Source organism: Salminus brasiliensis, chromosome 2 (assembly GCF_030463535.1).
Source record: "Salminus brasiliensis chromosome 2, fSalBra1.hap2, whole genome shotgun sequence".
Classification (NCBI taxonomy): Eukaryota; Metazoa; Chordata; class Actinopteri; order Characiformes; family Bryconidae; genus Salminus; species Salminus brasiliensis.
Window position 1 is genome coordinate 32,378,729 of NC_132879.1, and position 24,878 is coordinate 32,403,606.

A 24,878-nucleotide genomic window follows, 5' to 3' on the forward strand; every position below is an offset into this window, starting at 1 on the left:
AATATACTGTCTCTTCTGCCAGAGACGACAAGGGTGTGACATCCGGACATTCCTTTCTAATAAATCTTAAAAGTCTTGCTTGACATTTTCTCTTTGTGGTCTAATGAACTCGCTGGTCCAAAGTTTCATGGCGAGTCTATAGCTTTGTTACACAGCGATGGAGATTTTGTGCAGGATTCATCCTAACACAGATACGGAGACTGGTTACTTTATAATCCACTCCAAAAGTAGGTCATTTGAAGACCCTTTTATGACACTGATACAATGATATCATAGCATAATAATGCAATTACACCCATTTAAAGAGCTGTGAAAAGAATGTTTAATTTCTTTTAATGAATAAAAAATATTCAGACTTTGGAATAGGAATTGACATAACGGCTCCTTCATGTTAAAGAGCTCTCCTTGCGCATTTGGCTTAAAGCCACAATCTTTCCTGTTTGGACTCCCTTTTCCAAACGTTCTGGCTGGAATTGGACAGTCTCTGGGGGGAAAATAGCTATTAGCTGACTATTAGACTTACAACATGTTTCTTATGGTAAGGCAGAGCAAAATGCATGACTGGCGGGAACCTTCTATGATACTTGTGGTTTCTGTGACAGGCGAGATGAGGAGAATGCACTTTCAGTTTGTCTTGCGTTGGAATAGAAGATACAAACGTCTGAGTATGGCTTGAATAAACATGTGAAAGGCTAAAGCAGCAGTAAAACTGTACTCCACACTATTATTATTAACCTTGGGTGGTAAATACATGGCCAACATGCATGCCAAACTGTGGGGAGATTAATTTACACAATTTTATATTTCCATTTTTGCAATTTCTTGCTCCTGAGCTCCCCCTACCTGTTGGAAGTGTACTTTGTGCTTTGAGCCACCCCTGAAGGACATGCATTTCTGGACAAGCTGAGAGGTACTGAAAGTGAAAGAAGCATGTGGACTGAGACCGTAGAGTAATACAGAGCTAACTCTGGTTACGCAGCATTATGCAGTTCTCACAAGCGTCCTCCTACCCTCTTCTCCAAAGATATCTAGGGCAGTTCGGAGCAGGCTGAGCCCAGGGACTATTTAAGGTCAGTGGAGCATCAACATGATTTTTGAAGCTGTTATATTCAGGTAAAAAAGAAAAATGCTACATAATGTTGCTTTAAGTGAAGGAGTATGTTTCCTAGGGTGAGTTGCATCTGTTGTCCCCTGAACTCAACCATATCCCGCATCTTTGAGATAAGGTTGGAAAGGGCTATTCACATCAAGGCCGCGGCAGACTGATTTCCGCATGGTACGACATTCTTCACACACAGCATCGTGCAAAATCCATGCCTAAGCAAACTTAACTTAAGGCAAAAGGAGGGCAAATCAGTCTTCATGCTGCATGGCTGCCAGGGAGCTATAAGGCAGGTCTTTTCAACATGTCGCTTTGCAGGCCTGAACACTGTGGCGTGGCAGACGTTCCCATTAGCCCACACCACCGTTGCCATGCTTTCTGACCCGATACCCAACTAAAAGAATGAGTTTCCCCCTGGGTGCGTCCCAATACACACACCCCTCTCCCTCCCCAAAACTCCTTCGCTCCCACACACACTCCCACTGATGAGGCCAGGCCCTGCCGTTCTCCTGCTCTGCTGAATAAAGTCATTGTTGTGGCACGGTGGTGCATAGGGAGAAGGGAGAAGGGGGAAGCACTGGAACACTGGGCCCTCTGTCAGCAGCTCTGGATTCGCCATGCTAGGTCTTATATGCATCGAGGGCCTTTTGAGGGCACCCTGAAGCTCCAAACAAGGCCATTGCATACATGAGCTATGATCACTTAGGCTAAACTGGCCCATGATGTACAGGAATGACATCAGAGCTCGGGAGAGAAAGGCCAAATGCCGAATTCAATGGACTGAGCAATCAACTGGGGCACCTGGGATGAGCTGCTTTCCTTTTCATCCTCATGCTGGGAATGAACTGGCGTTCCAGAGGGACATGCCTTCAGTCCTACTGGAAATGTGAGTGACAGCTAGATGCTTGAAAAGCAGAGAAACAGCTAGCATCAGCTGAAAATGCTGCACCACTGTTTCCTGGCGCTAGACTATGGCGGTTTGAAAAGACCAGACGACTGAACGGAAGTGGGCTGGCAAACTCGGGCACAGAGAGAGAGGCTGCCATCTTCTTGCCCCCCTTTATATGCACAGTAAGTAATAAGAGGCTTGGAGAGGAGGAACAAACTCTGATAACTCCCTGCAAACTCTGAAAGGAGCTGTTAATGAGCAGAGTGGTCGAATCAGGTATGCTGTGCCTTCAGGACCAGGGTTGAGAAACACTGCTACATACGGTAACTGTAAAGACATGCTTGCTACGTCTGTTGTGTGTGTATTAAAGTGGATGGCGGAGTTGAATGGCACTGCCATGCTTGGTGTACTGCAGTGGGAAGGAGCGTTTCTCCACAGACCTCAGAACAACTCCTGACTCTGTTTGACCACAATGGGGAAACGCATTGCCCCTCATGAACCCTCCATAAAGCCACAAGCATGAAAGCTGTAAACACGGAGGGCAATTCGGTCATCATGCTGCATGGCTGCCAGGAAGCAATAATATATAAGGCAGTCCTTTCAGCATGTCGTTTCGCAGGCCTAAATGCTGCGGTGTGGCAGGAATTCCCATGCTAGCTATGTCTGGTGTGTGTATTAGTGTGGATGGCTGAGTTAAGTGGCACTGCCAAGGCTGGTCTACTTCGGCTCTGCCCTCTATCCTTCATAATGACAATAAAAAAATATATATTATAATTAAGGTGGCAAGGGGACACACTGAAACTTCCCTCCTAACTTAAAGAATTACTGTTACTCTCGAGAGAATGTAGAAATCCTCATCCACAGTTCAATTAAAGAAAGACTTTAAAAGTAGCTAATCTTCAACTTTCACATTTCCGCTGAGCCGCCGCCACGTATCGCAGTGCTGTTATTCGCTTCAAGAGATCTGGGATTAACCTATACTTACTGAATTCCAGAAGGCTGAAGGCTAGGAGCAGCAGGCACCTTGCCATAAAAAAAGATATTCAAGCAATTGTAAAGATATTTGAGTAATCAATTACTTGATGTCTGGTCTCTGATTTCCAATCCACACAGCAGTCTCGACCCTCTTGGTGCTGACAAGCCTCGTAATAGCTCCAATCACCTGTCTGGCCCAGAGGTGACAAAGTGCATCCTCCACGACTCCCTCTGCCAGGAGTGAGAGCAGCCCAGCATACTGCTGAGGATTAGCTGCTGATTAAGCTGGGGTGGAGTTCGGGGGACACAGTCGGTGAAGAGCCAGGCCTAACCATGCAGAAGGCCTTCAGTGATCCGCTCTGCCAGAGAATAACCCCCTCGTTAGCTCTCCCGGCAGGAGACGCACCTGTCAGCCCGAGTGCTCGTCAGGCACGGCCCCCCACCCATCTGGGTCACTCCTGACTGGGCAACAGGAGAGAACCGTCTCTCACCTGTCCAAAACCATCCCATCTGCTCCATACAGACACATCTTTTTATGCATCACAGAGTTAAGACACGGCCCACCCAAGAAATATGACGAGACTGCAAAATTGTTCAACCCTGCTTTTTCTTAGATCCTCTCCTCCCTTTAGAGATGGCCAGAAATCCCGACGGCTCTTTGTTTCCCGTGTTCGCCACTCTACCGTGCTACAGTCCACTTCACACTGAGGGGACATATGTCGACTTGTTTTGTAACGGTTTTAACATCCGTCATTTTCTTCGCCCAGACTTCGAATAAGGACAGCCCTTCAACACGCGCGCCTTCAGTTGAACTGATCCAGTGAGCGGAACGAATAGCATGAGCTGTGCTCCTCACCAAAGGTTATCGCTTTTCATATCAACTTAATTGCAGCAGGGCGCTGACGGACTCCATATGGAATAAAATAGTGACCTAGATATCACTGTCAGGCAGCCGGAGCGAGCTTACACCCTCTGTCACACATGCAGTCTGCCAAGTGCCTTTATGAAGGCAGCTAGAGACGGAGGTACGGAGCGAGACAGGCGGGCAGTCGGAAGTCATGTCGTGCAGACACTTGCTTGGACGTTAGTTCAGGCTTCTTTATCGCACAGGTTTGGACTGACGGTCGAAAAAGCAGCATGATTTAGGCAGGGTGACCGCTCCCAGATTGCAGCAGACTCCACACTGCTGATGAAGCACACGCTTACCTTTTCTAATAGGTAGAAAGGATCTGCACATTGGGACCAAAGTTAATTGGGAAAGATAGTTTGGAGCGATACTACACATTTATCTTGAAATTGACACAGAATATGTTAAACATACTTGATACAAGATGTTACAAGAAAAAAAAAAAAAAAAAGAGACATGACTGTAGTGTTGGACTCTCGTTATTCTCACTGTTATATAAGAGGGGAAACGGGGAACAGAAAAAAAAAAAAGCATGGGGATGTGGTTCAATTGGTTCATGTTGCACTGCACTGCAGCACAGCTCAGAAATACTGATGGGCAGGCAACGTATACTTTAGCACGCAACGACGGGATCCCTAAAACCACAAGCTGCAAGGAAAGGTCTGGCTCCCCCTTTTGACCAAAGCAAAAAAGTGAAAGTCTGGCTGGTAGCAAAGCAGAGGTCGACAGAGCTCAGACAGGAAGTTTAATGGGGAGAGGGGGGGAATAAAAAAAGTGCTCCAAATCTGCTACAAATGTCATTTTATTATTTTCTTAAATAATATTGAAATAAAGGGGCTATGATGATCCACAGAAAAAAAGACATGCTTTGTGACTTTCATTTTTAAAATGTATATATCTATATATATATTTATATATATATTCATATTCTTGTCCAGCAGAAATCTATCCAGGGTGAAGAAGAAAACCCCTCACACAACGAACGAGACACATTACATTCGCGGGCCTTCTCGGCTAGCCGAGGACAGTGTGAGTTTGACCGAGTGGCTTCCTCAGTGTTCAGACTACAGAACTGGATGCATATCCAAACGGGCAGTGATCAAAGTGTGCTGAAATGAGCCCAATCCAAACGTCAAAAAATTAAAACGCCTTTGTCTTTTGTTTGTTTGTTTTTTTTTTCTTTTCTTATAAAAACTTTTCAAAAACAAGAACCTGGATACATTTCTACTTTTCCAAAATTAACAATGTTTTACTATTAAAAAAGACAAAAAAGAGGAAAAAATACAAACAAAAAACAGTAAACACACAAAGTAGAAAGAAAGAAAGAGAGAAAGGAAAAGGAAAGAAACAGCTATCATTATAATCAACTCCCTTTGGTAAAAACTGTAATAAACTTGTCGTCTTGCATGTGTTCATCCTCCCCTCCCTCCCGCACTAACTTTAGCCGTCTGTTCTCTCTAAAGTCCACAGTAAGCCTGTAAAGTTTCACTAGCACAACAACACAGGTCTCTGTCATAAAAAAAAGGTCTGGAAATATGTACAGTTTATTTACAAATAGTGAACTGTGTTCTGTGTATGTGTGTATGGATAGTTCATTGTTTGTTAATGATCAGGCATGTTTGCGCTTGTGTATGTGTGTGTGTGAGTGTGTGCGCTCACTAGCTGGTGTATTGGCATTGGGCTTTGCCAGCAACTTTGTAAGGCTTTAAGCCAGGGCGGCCAGCACAAACTGTGGTCATGTCACGTTCTGACATTCAAAACATATACATTTATACAGAGTGCGAGAGCGTCTGGAAGCTCATTCATTCTTCTGTTGAACGCATCAGTGCTTTCTGTTGTACACTCCACAGTACTGTGGGATACAGGTCCGAGATCTTTATTGCTGTCTCTTCTGCTGAAGGTTTCTCTTTTGTTGTAGTTTTTTTTGTTTGTTTTTGCTTTGAAATAAAAAGATTGTACTCTTAAGAGTTTGTTCGTTGGACTTAAGAACGGGAAATTAGTTTAGCTTATCTTCAATGATGGTGCCGCTCGAATTTCCTATACTTTAGCTGGATAACTCCATGCAAAGTTAAGTGCACTTATCCCAAAACAAGAATGCTAGTTTACTGCTACTGTTCCGTTCTTGAAAAGCTGGTCCATTCTTGGATCCCCCCCTCCCTAAAAAAAGAAAAGAAAAGAAAAAAAAAAAACCAACCCCAAAACAACTCTAAACCAATAGTGCCCATTCACTGAAAGGGACTATAAAACCAAAGCTGGCATCCAGGTAAAGGTGAGGTCATGTTCTCACCTTATTACACAGCCTTATGACCTGTACATACAGTAATACATTAATGCCTGTTAACCTGCCCTATCAAACTTCTTCACCACAGCCTAGCCCATCAGTATTCTGTGCTGTTTGCCGTCTATCATGGCTTTACAGAGCCGAGGACTCCAGAATCGTGGCTGGTTCTAGATTAGTCTGGGCTCGCGCATGGACTGTGTGGACTGTGCTGATTGTTTGATGAACGGGTCTTTCCTCCCGTGGTTTGGCACTGAGGGATATGCGGGCACAGGTACAGCTAAAAACGCTGTTAAAAACCGAGACGTACGCCAGCCGCCACTGGTGTGACATGAGAGCTCTGAGGCTTAGCTTTGCGCTGTCATGTCATCCTTAGAAAGTTGTTGATAAGTCCTCTTTCCTTCCCTGCCCACTATCTCTACTGCCTTCTCCCATAACCGAGAACCCCCTCCCCCTGCGTGCTGCCTGGTGGTGGGGGTGGTCACGGAGTTTTGTAGCTGCTGTTGTAATTGACTCTGTACTTGTTGATGTTCCTGAAGTGGAGTGTCTCGTGGTGACAGGTCGTCTTGCAGGGGATGAACCCTTCGCGATCCTCTCCCATCAGCCACTTGGTTGTGTCAGTGGCCATTTCTCTAGTGACGTGCTCCTTCACCCAGCCGTCCACCCAGGCCTGGAAGCGCTGGTGCAGCCGCGTGCTCACCCGCTCGTGGGACTGGCAGACACACACACACACACATGTTACATACTGATTATTTACTTAGACTGTAAGTAAAACAATAGTGCACAGACATTACACTGAATACGTTTGCAAATCCTCTACAAGACACAAAAATAAACAGGATTTTCACATACACCTCTGCACCAATTTCATAAAATGTATATGTATGCCATTTATATTTTTCTAACATGTTAAATTAGTACATTAGTACATTAAAGGAATCCTAGAATATAAATCTGTATTTTATTTCTTGGCATAATTTAAAAATGAGAGTAATAATGACAGAACAGGGAAGTGACATTCCATAAACCTCTGTTTGCCTTTTCACTGCAATGAAAAGTCCTGACTTGTTAAATTTACCTACACCCAGCCCACTAGCAAAACTAAACTAACACTAAGCGCACCTAAGAAAGGAGAATGGGTGGTTGAATGCTAAAAGCTAGTGGTAAGCTAACCAGAGCAAGCTGTACATCCATGCCAAAAGACTGCAACACTATGTGTGGAAGCCTCTGGAGTGGCTACAAAGGCTGAAAGCTAAACCATTTGACCTGCTAAAAAATCATCAGGTAGCAAACAGCACACTGGACACTGCGAGGACCCAGAAAAGAGGTCAACGTGTTTGCATTTCTGGTTGTTCTTGTTACAACTACGCTAAGCTAGCCTAGGCTGTGCTGTGCTATGCTATGCTGTTGCGGGCCATTTCAGTGATGTAAACCAGCCAATAAAAGCAGAGCTTATCTTTTTGTCCCTTTCCCACTAAGCCCACCCTGACAGAAAATAAGTGTTCTATTCTGAGGCAAAATAACAGGGTTGTAAATATGCTTGCAAAACTGCCTCTCAGCATTTGTCACCCCAACCAAAGTCACAAATGTACTATTTACAAATCAAAGAACAACTTGAAATCCTGAATAAAATGTTCAGAAGTGTGTCTCTGTAGAGGACGTGCAATTAACAAAATGTTATTTGATCAGGGGTGCCCTGTCTTTTACACATGACTGCCAGTCAATGAGTGCATGCATGAGAGCACTTAATGTCACTTAAGCATTACACACCAACACTGTCTTGGATAAAGTCCACATAAACAGAGGCTGGGTTTCCCGAAAGCATCTTAGCACAGAGATGATTGGTGACGTGAACATCACACTGAACACTCTCTATCCCAGTTATAAAATGAGATGCTTTGGGGAAACTGGTACCAAATCACAGAGCACTCTTAGCAGCAGGTGGGACCAGCTTGCTAAGCACAAGGGTTTACCTGATGAGCTCGTAGCAGTGCTGTGCGTCTGTACATGTAGTCCTCAGACTTAAACACGTACACCATTTTGTAAGAGTTGAGCTTGAACATGCATTCCATTTTCATGTTCTCCGTATTCTCCTTCTTCCCTCCTTCCTTCACCTCTTTCTCCTGTTGCTCCCGTCCCCGCTGGCACTTCCTGATTCGTCGCAGGTTTCTGTAGCAGTGCGCAGAGAGAGAAAGGGTCATACAATCTTTAAGATGAAATCGAAGTAGTGCCAGAAGCTTGATCTCTTTAAAACGTGTGCCAGTGAAAACTACAGTTATATGCAATGACATGTTGTCTGTCATCAAATCAACATATCAAAATCTATCACTCTGCTAAGACCACTAATCTCTGGTTTTGCATCAAATTTACCATCAATAAAAACTTGTAAAAGGTCGTTATGGGAACCCTGGGGAACGATGAAGAGGTGGAGTATTACCTTGGCAGGAAAACAGGCTTCTGTGCGAGGTGTTCTCTTAGTTCTGGAGACGTCACATCAGGAGTAAGATACCGGCCCACATAGTCTGACCAGCGCTGAAAACACAGTTCAATACTATTAAAGCCTGATACTGGTTTATTCATCAAAACAGCAATCAGGGTCAAACAAAAACATACAGATCTACAAAACGGCGACTTTACCTTTACCTACAATGGAAGGCAATATAAAAAGATTTATTATGGAGCATTTCTATTGGTCCATTTATCAATATATTTTAACACAAGGTCAAGGATTTGTGTTCACAATTAACTGCCTCCCATGTAATTGTCGTTATATACCTAGGCAAAGATCTACGCATGAAATGGGCTCCAAGGCTCTAAAACTAAGTGGGTTGATGGTGAGAGTGAGGTTACAACTCACCTCTGCCTCCACCGGCTCATCCGAGTTCTCCTCTTCTGTGTCCAGCAGCTCAATAGTCAGCTGCACGTTCCCCCGGCTCTTCACGAACATCAGCTACACAGGAGGGACAGAGGTAAACAATGGGAAATGGATGGACTGCACCAAAGCAAACATGTAATCCAATAGAGGGGATCAGAAGAGAGCAAAGTCCTACTTTGAAGCAGTTCTCATCGGACATGAGCTGCTCTGCTTTGCGCTGGTAGGCTGCTTCAGCTGTGGCTCTGGAAGTCTGAGTCGCGAGTGTTCCGCCTGTAGCACAGCTACTGCTCTCGGACAGATAGAGATCGGTCACCTGCACGCAGATCTCATCACTCACTATGTGCTGCAGCTGTGGAGAGGAGAGCACAAAGAAAACCTTCAAAACAAGTCCTGAACACTTCTATATCCCTCGGTTTTGCAGACATTCAGACAGTCACCAAAACCCAGCTTTCTGATTTGTATGTATTTATCACCTACTAGGGTCAACCGGTCTCAGAAATGAATGCAAATCCCACTTGCTTGTTTGTCAAATATTCAAAAATATTTAAAATCTACTCATTTATTCCATTATTATTTTTCTTCATGAAGATAAACAGCATGCAGCATTTTTCTAAGGCAGTGTTGTGTCTAAATCTAAAAGCACACAGTGTTTACAATCCAGCTCTTCTCAGCCTGGAGGCGGGAGATGATTGTCTAAAAAAGGTACACAGGCTTATTTTTACAGATTTTCAAAAAACTTTTCCATGAAAGCCTCCAAACCAGTGATGCCGTGCTCCAGGTCACAGAAACAGTGAGTAGCTGTGTGAAGCGGTGCAGATGACCACAGAAGCACTGCTTAGCTAAAGAGATAAATTAAGTTGAATATCATTGTCATGCAAAAACCTTCTATCGCTAAAACAACAACCCTTCAAACCTTTTGATGGAAGTCGATGTAAAAAGATTCTGAAAGAAGTGGTCCTGAAGTGTTTCAATTGGTCCATTCATCAAGAGTGTTTTTGAGTTTTTGCGTGATAGCAACAATATACTCTTCTGAGACGACTAAACTTGCAGATTATATGTATATAAATATGACGTGATTAAATATGACTGTCATTCACAGTGCTTAATCTGAAGTGCTGACGCATCTGATTGCAGCAGACATTGCTACCAGTTACTGTTACAAGTAAACATTTCATTACACTCAGATGGCTGAGCTGCTGAAGTAGCTGCCTGGGGTTTTAAAACATTTCTGAAAAATGAAAAGGCAACATTATGTAGCACTGGTCTCTTAAAAGAACAGCTTCAAAATCATTTCAATGCTCCACTGCCTTGCAAAAGGGAGAACTGCGTCTCTATCGTTGCTACTGTACGCTCGGCTCACTGCTAACTGCACTATGGTGAAGTGAGCTGGTGAAGTGGGATCCCAACCGGACTCTCATTTGTGTAAAATCCAGTAATATTACTCTACTGCCTCAGTCCACATGTTTCATTAGCTTTAAGATGACGGTCCTGTATCTCTATGTCTATCTATGACCTTTAGGGGTGGCCAAAAGCACAAATTACACTTCCCAACTGTTGGAGGAACCCATTGGAAAAATGCACATTTTCAAATCATGCTTCTTTAAATGCTGAATTAAAGCTGAAATGCAGCTTCTTCTTAGTAGCTGTCGTGTTTGCTTAACTGGGCATAGCGCATAACACTGGACGTCTACATTCAAACATGAAGTTGTTCCACTGAATTTGACAGCCATTCAAATTTCAAACTTTATTCTGATAGCCCTAGTATCTTAGTATAACTACTTTCACCACCACAGAGCAGAAAAGAGCAGTGATGGTTTTGTTCAGCGGAGAAAAGTTGTGTTACAGTCCACTAGGAAATGGGAAAGCACATGCAAAGTTAGTCTCTCGCTCTGCTTGATCATGACAGACGAACCAGCTGCTGGAGGTCAGAATGACCAATGGTACACAATCAAAGAACGGCTTTAGAAACTAATTCAAAAGCCAAACAGAGAGCAAGAAGCAGTTCCTTGAACAGTGTACAGGGGTTGCACCTCTGCGTTATCTATTTCACTGAGAAAGCGAGAGAGAGAGAGAACTGGATCACAGACCTGCCTGACAATACTCTGGATGAGTTTGTCCATGGTGAAGGCAATATAGGCGTGGATAGTGAACATTTCTCTCAGAGAGTCCTCATACTGAGACGCTTCCATGTTTCCATCCAGCAGGTTGCGCACCATCTCCAGGAAAGCTGAGTAGTAGTCTTCTACGTCAATGTCCACTGAGGAGCGAAGAGAAGAGGGAGACGGGCATAAAAAAAAGAGGTTTCACACAATCCAGCTTCTTAAAAGGAAAACACTTCCACTATAATTAAAGTTAGCCGTGGAACAAGGCCAGTGCTACTTATCTGAAGCCAGTTGTGCATTTGGATTTACATGGATTAAAGTTGGATCTGTGAACAGAAGGCTGATTCATAATCAGCACCTCAGAACAACAGAATCAGCTCTGAGTCTAAATTAAGTGTTAGGAATAAACTAACTTAAGGGGATCATCACCCCGGTCACTTGTACTTACTGGGCTCCTTCAGCCGCAGCTGGATGGCAGGGTTGTCGTTTTTGTCTCGTTTGAGCCCGAGCACCTCCCTCTCCCAGTCGCGCTCCCTCAGGTCCTCCTCGATCTGCCGCTCGGCCTGGACGTAGAGCCGGAAGAGGCGCGAGCACAGCGTCTGGTGCAGCCGCAGGAAGATGTACCAGTTGTTGTTGACGAAGTACAGGTTGTAGGCCTCGTCACACGTGCGCAGCTTCTGGGCCGCTGAGTTACTGAAGAGGAGTTTGGACTTGGAGGGGCTTCCGCCACTGCCCGCCTCTGCCAAACCGTTGTGCTTCTTGGAGCCGCCTTCGTCCAGCTCCATATCCTCTTCATCGTCTTCTTCCTCAGCGTCTGACAGCGCCCCCCGCTGGGAGAAAAGCATGTCGGGGATGAAGTGGTAGATGATCTGCTTGATCTTGTACTTGTCCTCTTTCTGGATGCTGGTCTGACGTTTCACGTGGTGGATGATGAGGGCGGCAGCATCCTCCAGGATCTGCCGGTCCTCGTAGGTGAAGGTGAGATGGGGACCGTTAAGCGTTGTTCCACTCTCCTCTGAGGCCTGCTCCTGCCGCTGCACATATAAGAATGCCCACGTTATTTAGAAACCGTGCATCCAGAGCATATCGGGCTAAACTGCTTTGCTCAAGAGCTTCACACTACATTTCTGAGCTGAAAATGACCTCCTCACCTCATCATAAATGCTCTCAATCTCATTGAGGAGGGTCTTGGAGCGCAGCACCTTGGTGTCATTCTGTTTGAAGTTGATGCCTTGGTGGTCCAGGGACTTCAGGTAATACTTCTCGTTCTGCTCGCGCCAGATCTTATTGAAGCCTCGCTGTGCTTCTCGCCACTCTTCCTCCTTCAGCTTTAGCCTACAACACATACAGTACTTTCATGTTTTACTTTTTTAGGATCAGCTGCGATTTTGGATAGCTTTGCAGACTGGCCCTGACGGATGTATTTCCACTTGGCTGACAATTGTGTAAGTGTCTTAGCCCTGGTGTGTTTCTTACGTAAGGCTTTTGTGTGTGCTAGCCACATGATGCAACAGAACTCCCTCAAGGGTGTAATAAAAAAGTTTTTCTCTGCAAAATGGGACACTGAGTAAGAATGTGCTTCCTAAAATGTATTACCAAATCAGATATGAGTGACAGTGCATGTGTACGGACTGATGTGAAACATAAAATCACTGAAAGTGAAAAAATACAAGTGCACTGACTGAGGAGGTCTCTTAGCTTCAGCATTTTTTTTTTTTAAAAACACAGACCTCTTCAGCACGATGGGGACGGAGACAGCAGGATTTTTCTTCAGTCCATCGATTATGTCCAGGGCCTTGTCTCCGTATATCCTCTGGATAGCCTTGCGGTGGATGATCTCAGAAGTGCCACCCAGTGTGTTGTCTAGTCGGAATTTGGCCTGCTCCTCAGCGGACATCCGAGAGAGCTTTTTCTGCACCGTTTCCAGCACCCGGATAGTGGCCAGGTTCGTTTCCAGAACCACGTCCAACTACGCATGGAAAGAAACCACAGTACCAGTTACATGAGTAAGATGAACATTACACTAGCAACATGTGTTCTGCTTGTTTGGAGGAAATCCCATAACTCCCTATTAGAGTTTTAATACACACTCATGTGGTTGCTCAGGGCCTGCAACAGTACATCCACTGACATCCAAGCCAGTGTTCCTAACACAAACTGTGAAAAAAATATTCGCTGATGACCTATTTTTAATGATGAAAGCTACTTTAGAACTAAAGCACTGTCCTAAAAATCTGTAAAATTACATTTCCAAAATCGCGGTGGCTACATATGAACAGTTTATCTTTGCAAAGTTCAACCTCAGTCACACTGAAACCGTACTATATGTACACACTGCACTGGATCTGTTTAATTAGACCAAATTCTCAGCATTTTGAAGTTAAATAATTGCGAAATTGTATTTGCAGAAAAGGCCCATTTTCATTCCATAATTTCAGATTTTATTATGTTACTAAATGTTTAAGTTTTAGGAAGTATTTAGGAAGGTTAGCAATAAATGGCATCTAGAACCTTAAAAATGCATGACTTCAATTTTAGACAATTTTAGAAATTCTGAAAACAATTAATCAATCAATTAAAACTAGACTAAAACTAACAATGACTAAAATGTGACTAAAACTAAATTAAAAAACACCTGCAAAAATTAATACTGATCCAAGCACGGGGGTCTGACAGTCTTCCCTTAAAAGAGCCAATGAGACAAATGTGAAAGAATTGAGCTTTCAGGTGGCTTACCTCAAAACGCTCGTCCTCACATCTGTAAATATGCTCCTCGTACTGCGTCTTCTTAGAGCTGACAAAGGTGGAGTCCTCTGACCAGGAAGGGAACGACACCCATGTGTCATTCAGCACCTGGCAGACAGATGGGACCACGTTAGACTAAACACTTGATAAAGTCATAGTTTGTTAAAGATAAAACAAAACAAGGCTCGGATGTAGCAGAACTGAATCACACTATCCACTTCACTGTTCATTATTATGATAATGGACCATACTAAGGCACAATCTCACCTCTTTGCAGAGTGGAGTTCTCCCTGTACATTTTGGCTGCTGGTAGCTTTTGGGTAGAGCCCTGTAACTGAAGCCCAGCCTCTTGCATGAGGAGTAGTCTATCTCCATGGCAATGCCCTCTGTTGCCCTTTCTTTAGGGTAGCTCTCCAGGTGGGAGATCTCCTTGTAGCCCAGAAAATTCTTAAACCAGGTGAACAATTCAGGGAACTTCCTGAAAAATGTAACACATTTCAGCTTAATTAAACACAAGGACGAGAGCAAACCTGTTGGAGAAAGGTAAAGCTAGGCGTTTTTGTTTCTTGGGCAGTTTCTTGTAATCAATGGTCAAAACACTCACCCCAAAAATGGCAGGACCAGTTGCACCAACTCAGCGCGAGAGATCACTTCCTGGTTAAAGACAACCAAGCACCGCAAAAAGTTGTCGTAGGCCTCTGCACTTCGTAAGGCTTTCCGCACCTACAAGAGATTTAGACAGCGTGAGTTAAAGCGTGCAGTTAAATTAAATTCAATCAAATGTAATCAAAAACAGGCAAGGGTGGATTTTTGGGTTTATCATTGGTCTCCCTCACCTTTTCAAAGAACAAAGACTCCGTGCCAACTCCGTGTTTGCTGGCCTCTGCCACAGTAGAGTCCTTCAGGTTCAGTAACTTGGGCTTTTTCTGGAAGGTAAAAAGGTTGGATCAACAGGGCAAACTCTTCACTTCTCAGCGTTGGTTTAAAGAAGATGCACTAGAACACTTTTTCGTTCGGATCTGCTTGTACACTAGGGGTGCAACTGTACATGAATTCGCACTGAACTGCTGCCATGGTACGGACAGCATAGTTTGTTGGACGCAGCTGTGGGCATCCACGTAGTGGACGAAGACTGACTAACACAAATGTCAAATGTTACAACAGTGAGCCCCACCTGAAAAACCTTCAGCTGTCAGCACTTATTTGGTCATAACGTTATTTGGATTTGCCTTGCAGTGGATTTACGAGTCCGGCTATGGTAACTGTAAGTCTGCTGTTTTTTGTCGCACATGCAAAATTTTTGATGACACACTGTTAGAACAAGTACTTTGGAACTTTGGTACTTGTGCTTGTGAAACTGAGCTCTGCATTACGCTCTTGAGACTTTGCACACACACCTACAGACTGTGTACTGTGCATTCTCTGTATGACTGTGTGCACCAAACCTTGACAGTTTGGAAATAATATACACACTGTTTTTACCTCTAGTAGTCGGTCTTACTACGGTCCACTACATTGTTCAGCGAAACTAAACACAAAAACAAAAATGAGAAGCCCAGGCTGTACCTTGCTAGACAAGCCAGAGCTTGAAGGCTGTCATAGCAACGATACAGAAAGGCACGCTCGTGTTTACAGGCTGTATGACTCCGTAAACAGTCAGAAACTTGCGGATCCACCGGAACCCCGCATAAGACACTAGGTGGGACAAACTGTAACTTGCACGACAAGAAATCGAGTGACCGAAATGGCTCCCTACTTACATTTTAGGCCACTACTGAGTACATCGGCCATTTTTCCTCAGTCTGAATCGTAAAGTGGAATTTAAACTACAATCTCCCACAATGCACCTGTAATTTCTAGTGAACAGCATAGCTCACTACATCAGCTCAATGCACTGAGAGACTCTTGTTACTAAGACAGTGGAACGAAACTGAGCAAACAGCATTTGCTCATTTAAACAGGGGATGGCTACGAGTCTGGACTCTCTGAATTTCAGATAGTTTCCCCAATGTAGTTCATTAACAGTAGGCTTAGGTTGCTAAACATTATAACAGTCAAAGATCAATCCATGAACAGCACAATGCTTTAACTAACCTTATTTCAGAACGAGCATGGAGTTGTAAACACACCTCACTGGTGCTGGGGCGGGTTGATGGTGAGGATGTGTCCGAATTCATTAGCTAGTCTTTCTAGCACTACTTAATAAACTAAATAGTGCCTCCCTATATAGCACAATACTAATGAGGGACTAGGGATCCATTTTGGTCAAACCACGGTGTCCTGCTTTGTGTTACACCCCTATTGTACAGTAGACGAAATACTATGGTTCATTTGTGGTAAGTGAGTCGAGGTTTAAGCTTTGCATTACAGGTCAATTACCTTTACAGGTGGAGTGGCTCCAGAAGCAGAATGTCTGCGGATCTGACAACCGTTCTGGTTTGGCCTCTGCTTGTTGTTGAGCTGTGGTTTCTTCACTGTGCTTCCATGATCGTTCTGCACAGATTCTGCTTTCTCTGCTGTCGTTTTGCCCAGCAGCTACAGCATGTGGAGAGGAGAAGAAGAAGAATCACTTCTGGTTAAAGACAAGTGGTTTACACACATACACACACCTCCAACCAACCAACCAGCCACCCAACCCTCTCTCTCACACACACACACGCGTGCGCGTATTTAAAAGTGACAGTTAACTTAACTGATTTTAGAATGATCGATTATTTTGAAAAATGCTAATATTCTAGAACTTGTGAGTCCAGTCTTCAGTCCCTCACCACAGAGCTGTTGGCATCTGGCAGGAACTGGCCAAATTCAGAGAGCAGGTCCTCCTGGTTCTTGAAGAGCCGTGCCACTTGGGCATACACCTCCTGCTCAGTCAGAGCCGGGGTGTAGTTTCCTCCAGCCTCTTTTGCATTACGCTGCTCCTTCTTCAAATAGAAAAAAGGAAGAAACAATGAGTCTGTTCTCTGTTCATTCATGGTGCACTCTGAACAGTTAAAACCACTGCTATAACTAAGCACTAGCTGGTAAGGCTAGATTGAACCAACTACACAGACGTATCTCTCTCTGATCTCACTTGTTAAAAAGACAAGAGAAAGCTTCTCAAAGCAATGGAGTGAGGCCAAGGGGAGACGATCTTCATGGGAGATCAACTTCAGTTGCAATATGCAGTAATTGAATGCACAAATTTTGCAAAGACTAGAAAGTAGAGAAAACGTCTTTCAAGAGCAGTTTATCAAAAAAAAAAAAAAACTACAGAAAAGCAGACATATGGAGAGTCTCTCTAAAAACACCCACCTGGTACGTATGCAGAATTTCCAGGAAGGCTTTGTAGATGTCTGGCTGACCTTGAAAGCGGTTCTTGATCTTGTTGACATAGTTGATGGCATGGTTGAACTCCACAGGCTGGTTGTTTTGCAGAGGGGGGGCACTAGGGGTGCTGCTTACAGGGGTGTGGGGCTGAAGAGGAGGTGAGCGGGGAGAGGCATACGGGGGAATGGACGGATTGGGCTGACTGCTCGGGGTCAATGCAGGAGACTGCAATGGCTGTAGAAGAAAAGACACAAAGTAACCAAGTTTTTTCTCTGGTGTCTTAGACGATCTTCGAAATCCTCCAAATGTTTTATAAAAAGCTTACACACAACAGCTGAAGTTAAAGTAAAGTTTATTACTCTAGAAGCCAAATGGTGCCGGCAGTAAGTCTTACCTTGCTTTTTTGTGAGGGCTGGGTAGGGGGAGGGGCAGCTCCACTAGAGGCTGGGGCAGCCAACTGGCTCTGGTGCTGTGTTGGGGGGATATTCTGCACTGAGATGCCATGAGGTGTAATATGGTGGATCTGACCAGGCGTGGTAACGTTCACCAGGTCATTGGTCTGCACCTCAATTTTATATCCGGGTGGCAGGAAGGTGTTGAAGCCCATGATGAGGTCAGGGTGACCCTTAAAGAGCTGAGACACACGACTGATCACACCTGGTGTGTCAATGCTACAGAGAGACACAAAACACAGAAAAAAATAATAATAATAAACAACATGACAATACACACATTACATATACTACATGTTTCCACATAGAACCATAGCAAAAGCATCAGTGCACTAGAGTGGCAACCCCCCCCCCAAAAAAAAAAAAACCCAGAATGCTTAGAAATTTTATTGCTCGTTAATTAACGATCCATCATTTAGTGATTCATTGGATTAATATGACCAATACATTTGATGAGCTGTAGCTTTGTCTTGCCTGTATTCCAAAAAACAATCTGAAGTAAACATTTGAGGAATAACAACTTTATTACAGTCTTGTTACTGTACTGACTCAGTTTAAGCTTCAATAAAGTTTTCTTTTAAATACAATAGAACGAATCAGACCGTCATAAAAATGTTCTTTAAGAAGCCATACTATACCATAGTAAGACATACTAGTTAAACTTTTAATTTCTACAAGGCAGATGTGTAAACAGGTACATTAGCTAATTAATGTGTAATACTGTGACATAAATAAATAAACAAAGAAATACATTTACAGCTGCTAAATTCTTCAGTCATTCACCTTACAACAATATAGTAACTAGCATTAGTGGTTTGATACGCTGAGGATTAATGAATTTAGTAAAGGTAAAATCCTGTGCATTATGCATCTTCGGGGAGCAGTTCAGTGTGGCAGATTACTGGCACAGAGATGGTGAAGGCTGTTGTTTACCATTTTCTGTCCAGGTTGCTGCTGTGGAGGACACAGAAAAAGGTGCTACAAAGAGGACTTAGGGTGAAGCTATATTTTGGTTCCGTAAAGAATCTGTTTTGCAATATAATAGTTGTCTGAAAACTCTTTTTTGTATGTAAAGTTTCTTTACACTCACACATCACTTTTATAAACATGGTTCTTTATGGAACCAAATAGGTTCTTCCATGACATCACTCAAAGAACCATTTGTAGCACCTTTATTTTTAAGAGTGCAGGATGCTTTCTGTTAAGGTACTTAACAATACATGTTGTGCTTCAATGGAAAATCATTTCGGTCCATTCTTTAATTAAAATTATTGATAATGTAGAATAATGCTTCCACCAAATAGAAGACACCACCAGAGATTCCAATTCAGTGGTGCATGGGAGTGTATTTTGAGACAACATTAACAAATTCAAAACATAAAATACTTTTTTAAAAAACTTTCTTAAAGAAAAAAAAGAAAACTCACCTCTGTGACTTAAACTCTTTCATGATGTCCAAAAAATCATTGTAAACTTGTGGCTGACTTCCAAATTGCAGCTTTACTTGGTCCAAATAGGAGAGTGCATCCTCCACCTATGCAAAAAATATATATATATAAAAAATATTTTTTTTAACTGAAAGAAATAAAAAATATGTAATAAATAAATAAAAGGTGACACACAAGATTTCCATTTTATAAAAATATGCGATGCTCAGAAATGCTACAAATCCAGAAAGAGAAATGCTTGCTTAAAAACAAAGTTATCAAAGAATGAGGAGGCAGCTTATTCAACAAGGTTTCGTGTATTTAAAGCTGAACATTCTGCAGACCAGAACTCCCACCTTGAGTCTCTGGAACTGCTGCTGTCCCTGTGCAGAGGCAGTGGGGTTGGGTGGGTGCGCATGACCCTGGACCAGGGTAGGACCATGAGGCTGCACAGCTGGACTGTGGTGGTGGGAGCTGCTGTGTACAGCGGGACTCTGACCATGCCCATGACTCCCAGAGCTCTGCGCCACAGTGGGAACCTAAAGACAAAAAAAACACCACACACACATACACACACACACACGTTATAGATAACAGTGGCATTTTGTAATTTAATGAACACTGTCTGGCAGTAATGTTGTTTTAGTACCTGGTATCCCTGGGGTACAGGGTATTGAATGCCAGTGGTGGGCTGCATGTTGTCAGCCACAGCCTCGTACACTGCTGGCGCTGGGGCCAGAACCCTGTGCTGGAAGCCCTCAGTGCTTCCCGGGAGCCGGCGCTGCTGCGCCACAAAGACCGCCTCCGGATCCTCCAAACGGCGCTTCATTATGAACTCATACTCAGGGGGCACAAAGAGCTGCAAGAGGGGCAAAAAAGCCAAAACACTGAATGACTGATTGGTTGGACGTTTTACCTTTTCAGAAAGTGGAGAAACAGTGCAGACCGTCTTTAGGATGAAAAAAGAAAAATAGAAAAAAATAGAAACAAAACCAACAAATGTCCTGATAGTGTTTTTAATTTCATCTAACTATTAAATACAATTTTATTTGTACTGTGTTTTTACAACAGATACACAAAGCACCTTTAGAGAGATCCGGGTCCGTGTCTAATGTGCAAGGCAATGGCAACAGTTGCAAGTGAAAAACACTCTTTCAGAGCGAGAGGAAGAACCCTTTGAAAGGAACCAAGACTCAAATGGGGAACGGAGGACATTTAAAAGTAGAATTGAACTAAAGCCCAACTAGAACCACAGTATCACAGCACACAGTGAATCAACCTTGTCCTAAAACGAACACCTGCCTTTTCTTATAAAGACATAAAAAACATCAGGACAAAAAGTTCATTTAATGCTGGATATGGGGGCGTAACTGACATGAGGACAGTAGTGCCCAACACAAGGCAAAAGGTGTAGATCACCACCACCACAATATTGGTGCTGAGTTCCCTCCAGTCAGGCGCATGCTGCAGGACCAGGGCTATGACGTCATCGGACGGCTCCAGCCCTGTACCCACATTAAGAGGCATCTCCTCGCATCTCCGCCACCGAGCCAAACAGCTCTACCTACACGGCTTCAACGATCATACCACCCGGGGTTTGTTTGTTGGTTGGTTGGTTGGTGGGGGCTGAAGTAGATGCCCTGGCTGTAGACCGCCATGGGCGCCGTGCATGTGGCAGCGAGGGAACATGCTGGCGGCTCGCGAAGCACATAAATGGACATCTGAGAAACGTATGAAGAGCGTTTGTTCCTCGATTGAGGACCTGACCATCGACCCAAGCACATATCGTCCTCTGGACGTGCACGGAAGCCCACTGACTGTTTTGTGAGGCATGTGTTTGCACGCAGCTTAGCTAACCCACACTCGGCGGCGCGGCGCGTGGATAAACAGCCCAGAGGCGGCAAACCCGAATAACTCCGAGTGCGTCTTCTCAGCTTGCTTTAGCTGCTACCCGCTCCGTTTTTAACCCAGAGAAACGCTCCTGAGCGCCTGGATCGGTCGATTCAAAAGCCATCACTTCGACAAAGAAACTTGAAAACACTGGTGCCTGAGCTTGAGCTGCACAGACACAATAGGGGCTAGTAGAAATGTTTTGGTGGAAAATAAACAGTCCCGGTGGCGAGAGGGCCTAATATGGGACAGAGAGACGTCTGCTAACTCTTATTTACATTGGAGAGTAACAGTTAGCTCGCTAGTGTGTGTGTGTGTGCTCCGTCCCCTCCCCCCTGCCCCGAGGCCTGGCTAAGTGCTAAAGCCCCGCGATCGAGTGCAGCCTGGCGGACAGACTCAGCGGTCTAACGGGCTGCACACACCGCGAGCGTTCACCCAGCCGACCCCGGGTCTGTAGGCAAGCTCACATTTCAGCTGCCGCCCTAGGTCGTCAGAATCGCACTGTTACAGGTACATCTGACGTTACACGTTACACAGTGTTAAGCGCTCTGCCCCCGAAGCTAGCAGGCTAACTCCGCTAGCTAGCCACCAGGCTAACTTCAGTGCAGATGTCAGCGCAGCCTGACTAGCCAGCTAGCGGTTAGCCATCAGCAGCGTCAGTCACTCCAACCATGCACATGCAGAGCACAACCCCAGACCCCCCCCCACCCCACACCACACACACACGTACACATCGACATGTTTCACTGGAGAAAAAACACACACACACACACAAAACTGAACCCAGACACAAGGCTTTAAGCAGTGAAGGAGAAAGTGCTGGGAGCGCCACTGGCTAGGGGGTTTCTGTACTGCTTCCCACCAGAACAAACAGTTCAAACTCACCTCCTGGCAGTAGCTTAGCTAGCTCGTCGAGTTGTTGAGGTTTGTCCGCGAATTTCCACCAAAACAGGAATCAACTTAAAACAACGGCAGCCCTAAAACACTGCGTGCGCAGTGGCGGTCACAAATGCATAGCGCTAAATAAAACGCTCCGTCCGTGAAATGTTTTTAAAATGCACAATACAAGAGAAAGCGACCGCAAAAGAAAAAAATTCTCAGCTGAAAACAACCCCAGTTCTGTTCGCTGTCGAGAGGCGTGGCTCACAGGGGCTTTTTCCTCCGTCCCCGCCCACTGCAGAGCTGATTGGTCACTGCTGTAGGGACGCAGCGGGGAAGGAGGGATACGCCGCTCTGATTGGCCAATTTCAACGTCACTCACACCAGCGGCAGGCTCAAGAGGTTCGTCCCCTGCCCGCCACTCAGACTCGTCTCACACACGTAAGCTACACACAGTTTGAAACGGAGGACTTTCGGAGACTATATTGTAAGACTCTGCGCTAGTGGAAAGTCGGGCATGTCTTATCCGTTTCGCGCGTTTGTATGATTATAAAGAAAACCGAGATCCGAATCTGAAAACCACCGAAATCAAACACGCTGTCCAGCACTTGTTTGGTTGCTAGGGTTTCCTAGTAACACGTTTTGCGGAGAAAAAAAAAAAAAACACACACACACACACACACACACTTACGAAGCTCATAAAGACCACTGGTCCTTGGCCCTAGAGTTAGCTTATGTTGTGAGTTTGTGACCCAGCGTGTATAGATCTCAGTGATTCACACAGGGAAAGTTAAAATAAGGCGAGTGTTTGAAAGCTTCTCCGTGTATAAAATTAGTTCGGGGCAACTTCCTGAAGTTACCAGCACACGTGACTCGTCTCGGCAGTGTTTAGCTGTCGCATACGTCATGCAGATCGCTTAACACAGCAGCCCCGCCCCCGGTTTAGGTTCTAGCCAATCGGGGCGCGCGGAGTTGCCTGAGGACACGCCTCCAGGGGCGGGGCTGTTAAACTAAACCCTCGCCCACGAGAGGCGGAGTTAAACACTTGCCCGGGATTCCGCTCCTCGACCGAGCAACAATTCACACTCAGTCTCGACCAAACCGCCCTGACGACCATGTTTGCGCTCAGAGCTTCATCTCAAACTGGCGTCCGGAGAAAGCCCGCAGCGAGAACCCCTGCTCCTACAATCCGACCGGGCGGATATAGCTAGCGCTAACACCGACTCGATAAGCACTGATAAGTCCTGACTGAGCTCGAGCACAAACACTGTGCGGCAGGCAGGCAGTTAGTTAGTTAGCTATCCAGCTAACGTCACGTAGCAGAAGGCTTATCGTCGAAAAGTTGCTGCCCAAACGTGTTTTCGGTGACACAGCCGAGTCTGTGGAGCAGCACTGTCTCACACACACACACACACTGGAGCGAGAAGCGGTAGAGGTTTGTCCGCGAGCGCGACCGTGTCTGTTCCCCTTTAATACGCCACGCATTTCTGCTCTGTCCCGCACTTCCCATTGAACAATAGAGCCTGGACTCGGGTAACGCAGCAGGAACGACACCGTGTGGCTTTGTTACAGACACATTTCGCACGACACCCGTACGAGCCAAACGCTGCCGTTCGAGCACGGGCTGAACGAAATCGCCCCCTTTTTTTATGGCGACCTTAAATCGGTCCCAAAGTCAAAATGGGCACTAAAATCTGGAAGCGTAAACATGAGTGCCGCTTACTGACGACATGTGGCGTCGCTGAATTAGGAGACTCGCGGCTGAGCGAAGCGCCTGAAAGCATCGAGTGAGCCCTTCTTTGTTTACTTCGACATTTAAGGGGAAAATGTCTAACCCGTTCGCCACAACTCCCTCCCCCTACTGAGCCCTCTGTTAACTAGCAGACCGCACGGAGGGAAGGAGAGAGAGAGAGCGAGAGGGGAGAGAGAGAGAGTGGAGCTCGGAGAAGACGGTGCTCCGGGATTTCTACACAGTGCGATTCGAGAGGAAAAGCGCCTTACACACACACACACACACACACACACACGTACAGCAGAGCAGCTTCACAAGACGGGTGAAGGTTTTATGGGCATGAGCGCACGTTTCTCCGTGCTCACTAGCAAGCTTTGCCCTCCTTAGCTCCTTAAATTTTGGCATTACCGAGCAAACCACCCACATTTCGTGCGCTAAGATAAACACGCAGAGGATCTCCGACTGCTAGCTTTAGGACGCGATCAACTACGAGCACGGGTTCAAATCAGAAGCAGTTATTATTGTTTTCTTTACCAGCTGTTACATACCTAGGAAAAAGAAGCCTCTCACTCCGGATTCGTGTTTGTAACAAAATAGTTGGGAACGCCCCTCTCCTTTCCCATTGGCTCGCCCCTCATCCGACGTCATTGCAATTTGAATACGACCCGCCAAAATCCTCAGTGTGCAGCAGCGTTGATGGTGGAACTGAAGGGGAGTGCAGTGAGACAGTAAGACTGAAGACCTCTGCACACAGCAGTTCTTGGGTACTTGGTAACAAACTGACTGAATCAAGAATACACGACTGCACCATACAGGGAGGTCTCTTATGTTTGTTAACATTGTAGCACACAGAGTTAATCAAAAACCTGACGTGAAAAAGTCAATGATAGATCTTATTGTAGGACCTAAGGCGTGCACTGTCTAGAACAGGTGGATGGGGGCAGTGGTGGGCCAGCGGTCAGAGCTCTGGGCTAGCTGCTACTGTTGGTCCATTGAGCTAGGCCCTTTACCCTCTCTGCTCCCTGGGAGCTGGAGTTGGCTGCCCACTACTCTGGGTGTGTGTGTGTGCTCACTGCCCTTGGTTCACGTGTGTGTGTGTGTGTGTGTGTGTGTTCGTTCACCACCATGGATAGGACAAATGCGGAGGACACATTTAATGAATTATTAGAGGACCCATGAAGTGCACTGTATAGAACATAAAGAATCCAGGACCTATGAAGTGCGCGGTGTAGGACAGGCGGAATAGAGAGCCTATGAAGTGCACGGCGTAGGACAGGCAGAATAGAGGGCCTATGAAGTGCACGGCGTAGGACAGGCGG

General features: G+C 45.1%; 1 protein-coding gene across 4 annotated transcripts; it reads right to left on the reverse strand.

The window, feature by feature from the left end:
- Positions 1-4,657: 4,657 nt before the first annotated feature.
- Positions 4,658-24,139, reverse strand: sin3aa (SIN3 transcription regulator family member Aa). 4 transcript variants are annotated; one of them, XM_072672404.1, is made up of 22 exons: positions 24,108-24,139; positions 19,708-19,917; positions 19,415-19,597; positions 19,059-19,165; positions 18,565-18,582; positions 17,574-17,850; positions 17,165-17,413; positions 16,642-16,794; positions 16,253-16,408; positions 14,710-14,799; positions 14,478-14,596; positions 14,141-14,351; positions 13,865-13,981; positions 12,859-13,097; positions 12,280-12,463; positions 11,577-12,162; positions 11,114-11,283; positions 9,202-9,375; positions 9,009-9,101; positions 8,589-8,683; positions 8,125-8,320; positions 4,658-6,863 (listed from the first exon to the last, which is right to left on the reverse strand). In XM_072672404.1, exons 2-22 carry the CDS (start codon positions 19,885-19,887, stop codon positions 6,633-6,635), a joined length of 3,828 nt encoding a protein of 1,275 aa, XP_072528505.1. In that variant the 5' UTR covers positions 19,888-19,917; positions 24,108-24,139; the 3' UTR covers positions 4,658-6,632. The 4 variants fall into 4 exon arrangements, with proteins under 4 accessions (XP_072528505.1, XP_072528503.1, XP_072528504.1 ...); XM_072672402.1 differs by having other exon boundaries at positions 18,565-18,585; XM_072672403.1 differs by lacking the exon at positions 24,108-24,139 and adding an exon at positions 21,834-22,374 and having other exon boundaries at positions 18,565-18,585.
- Positions 24,140-24,878: the final 739 nt, after the last annotated feature.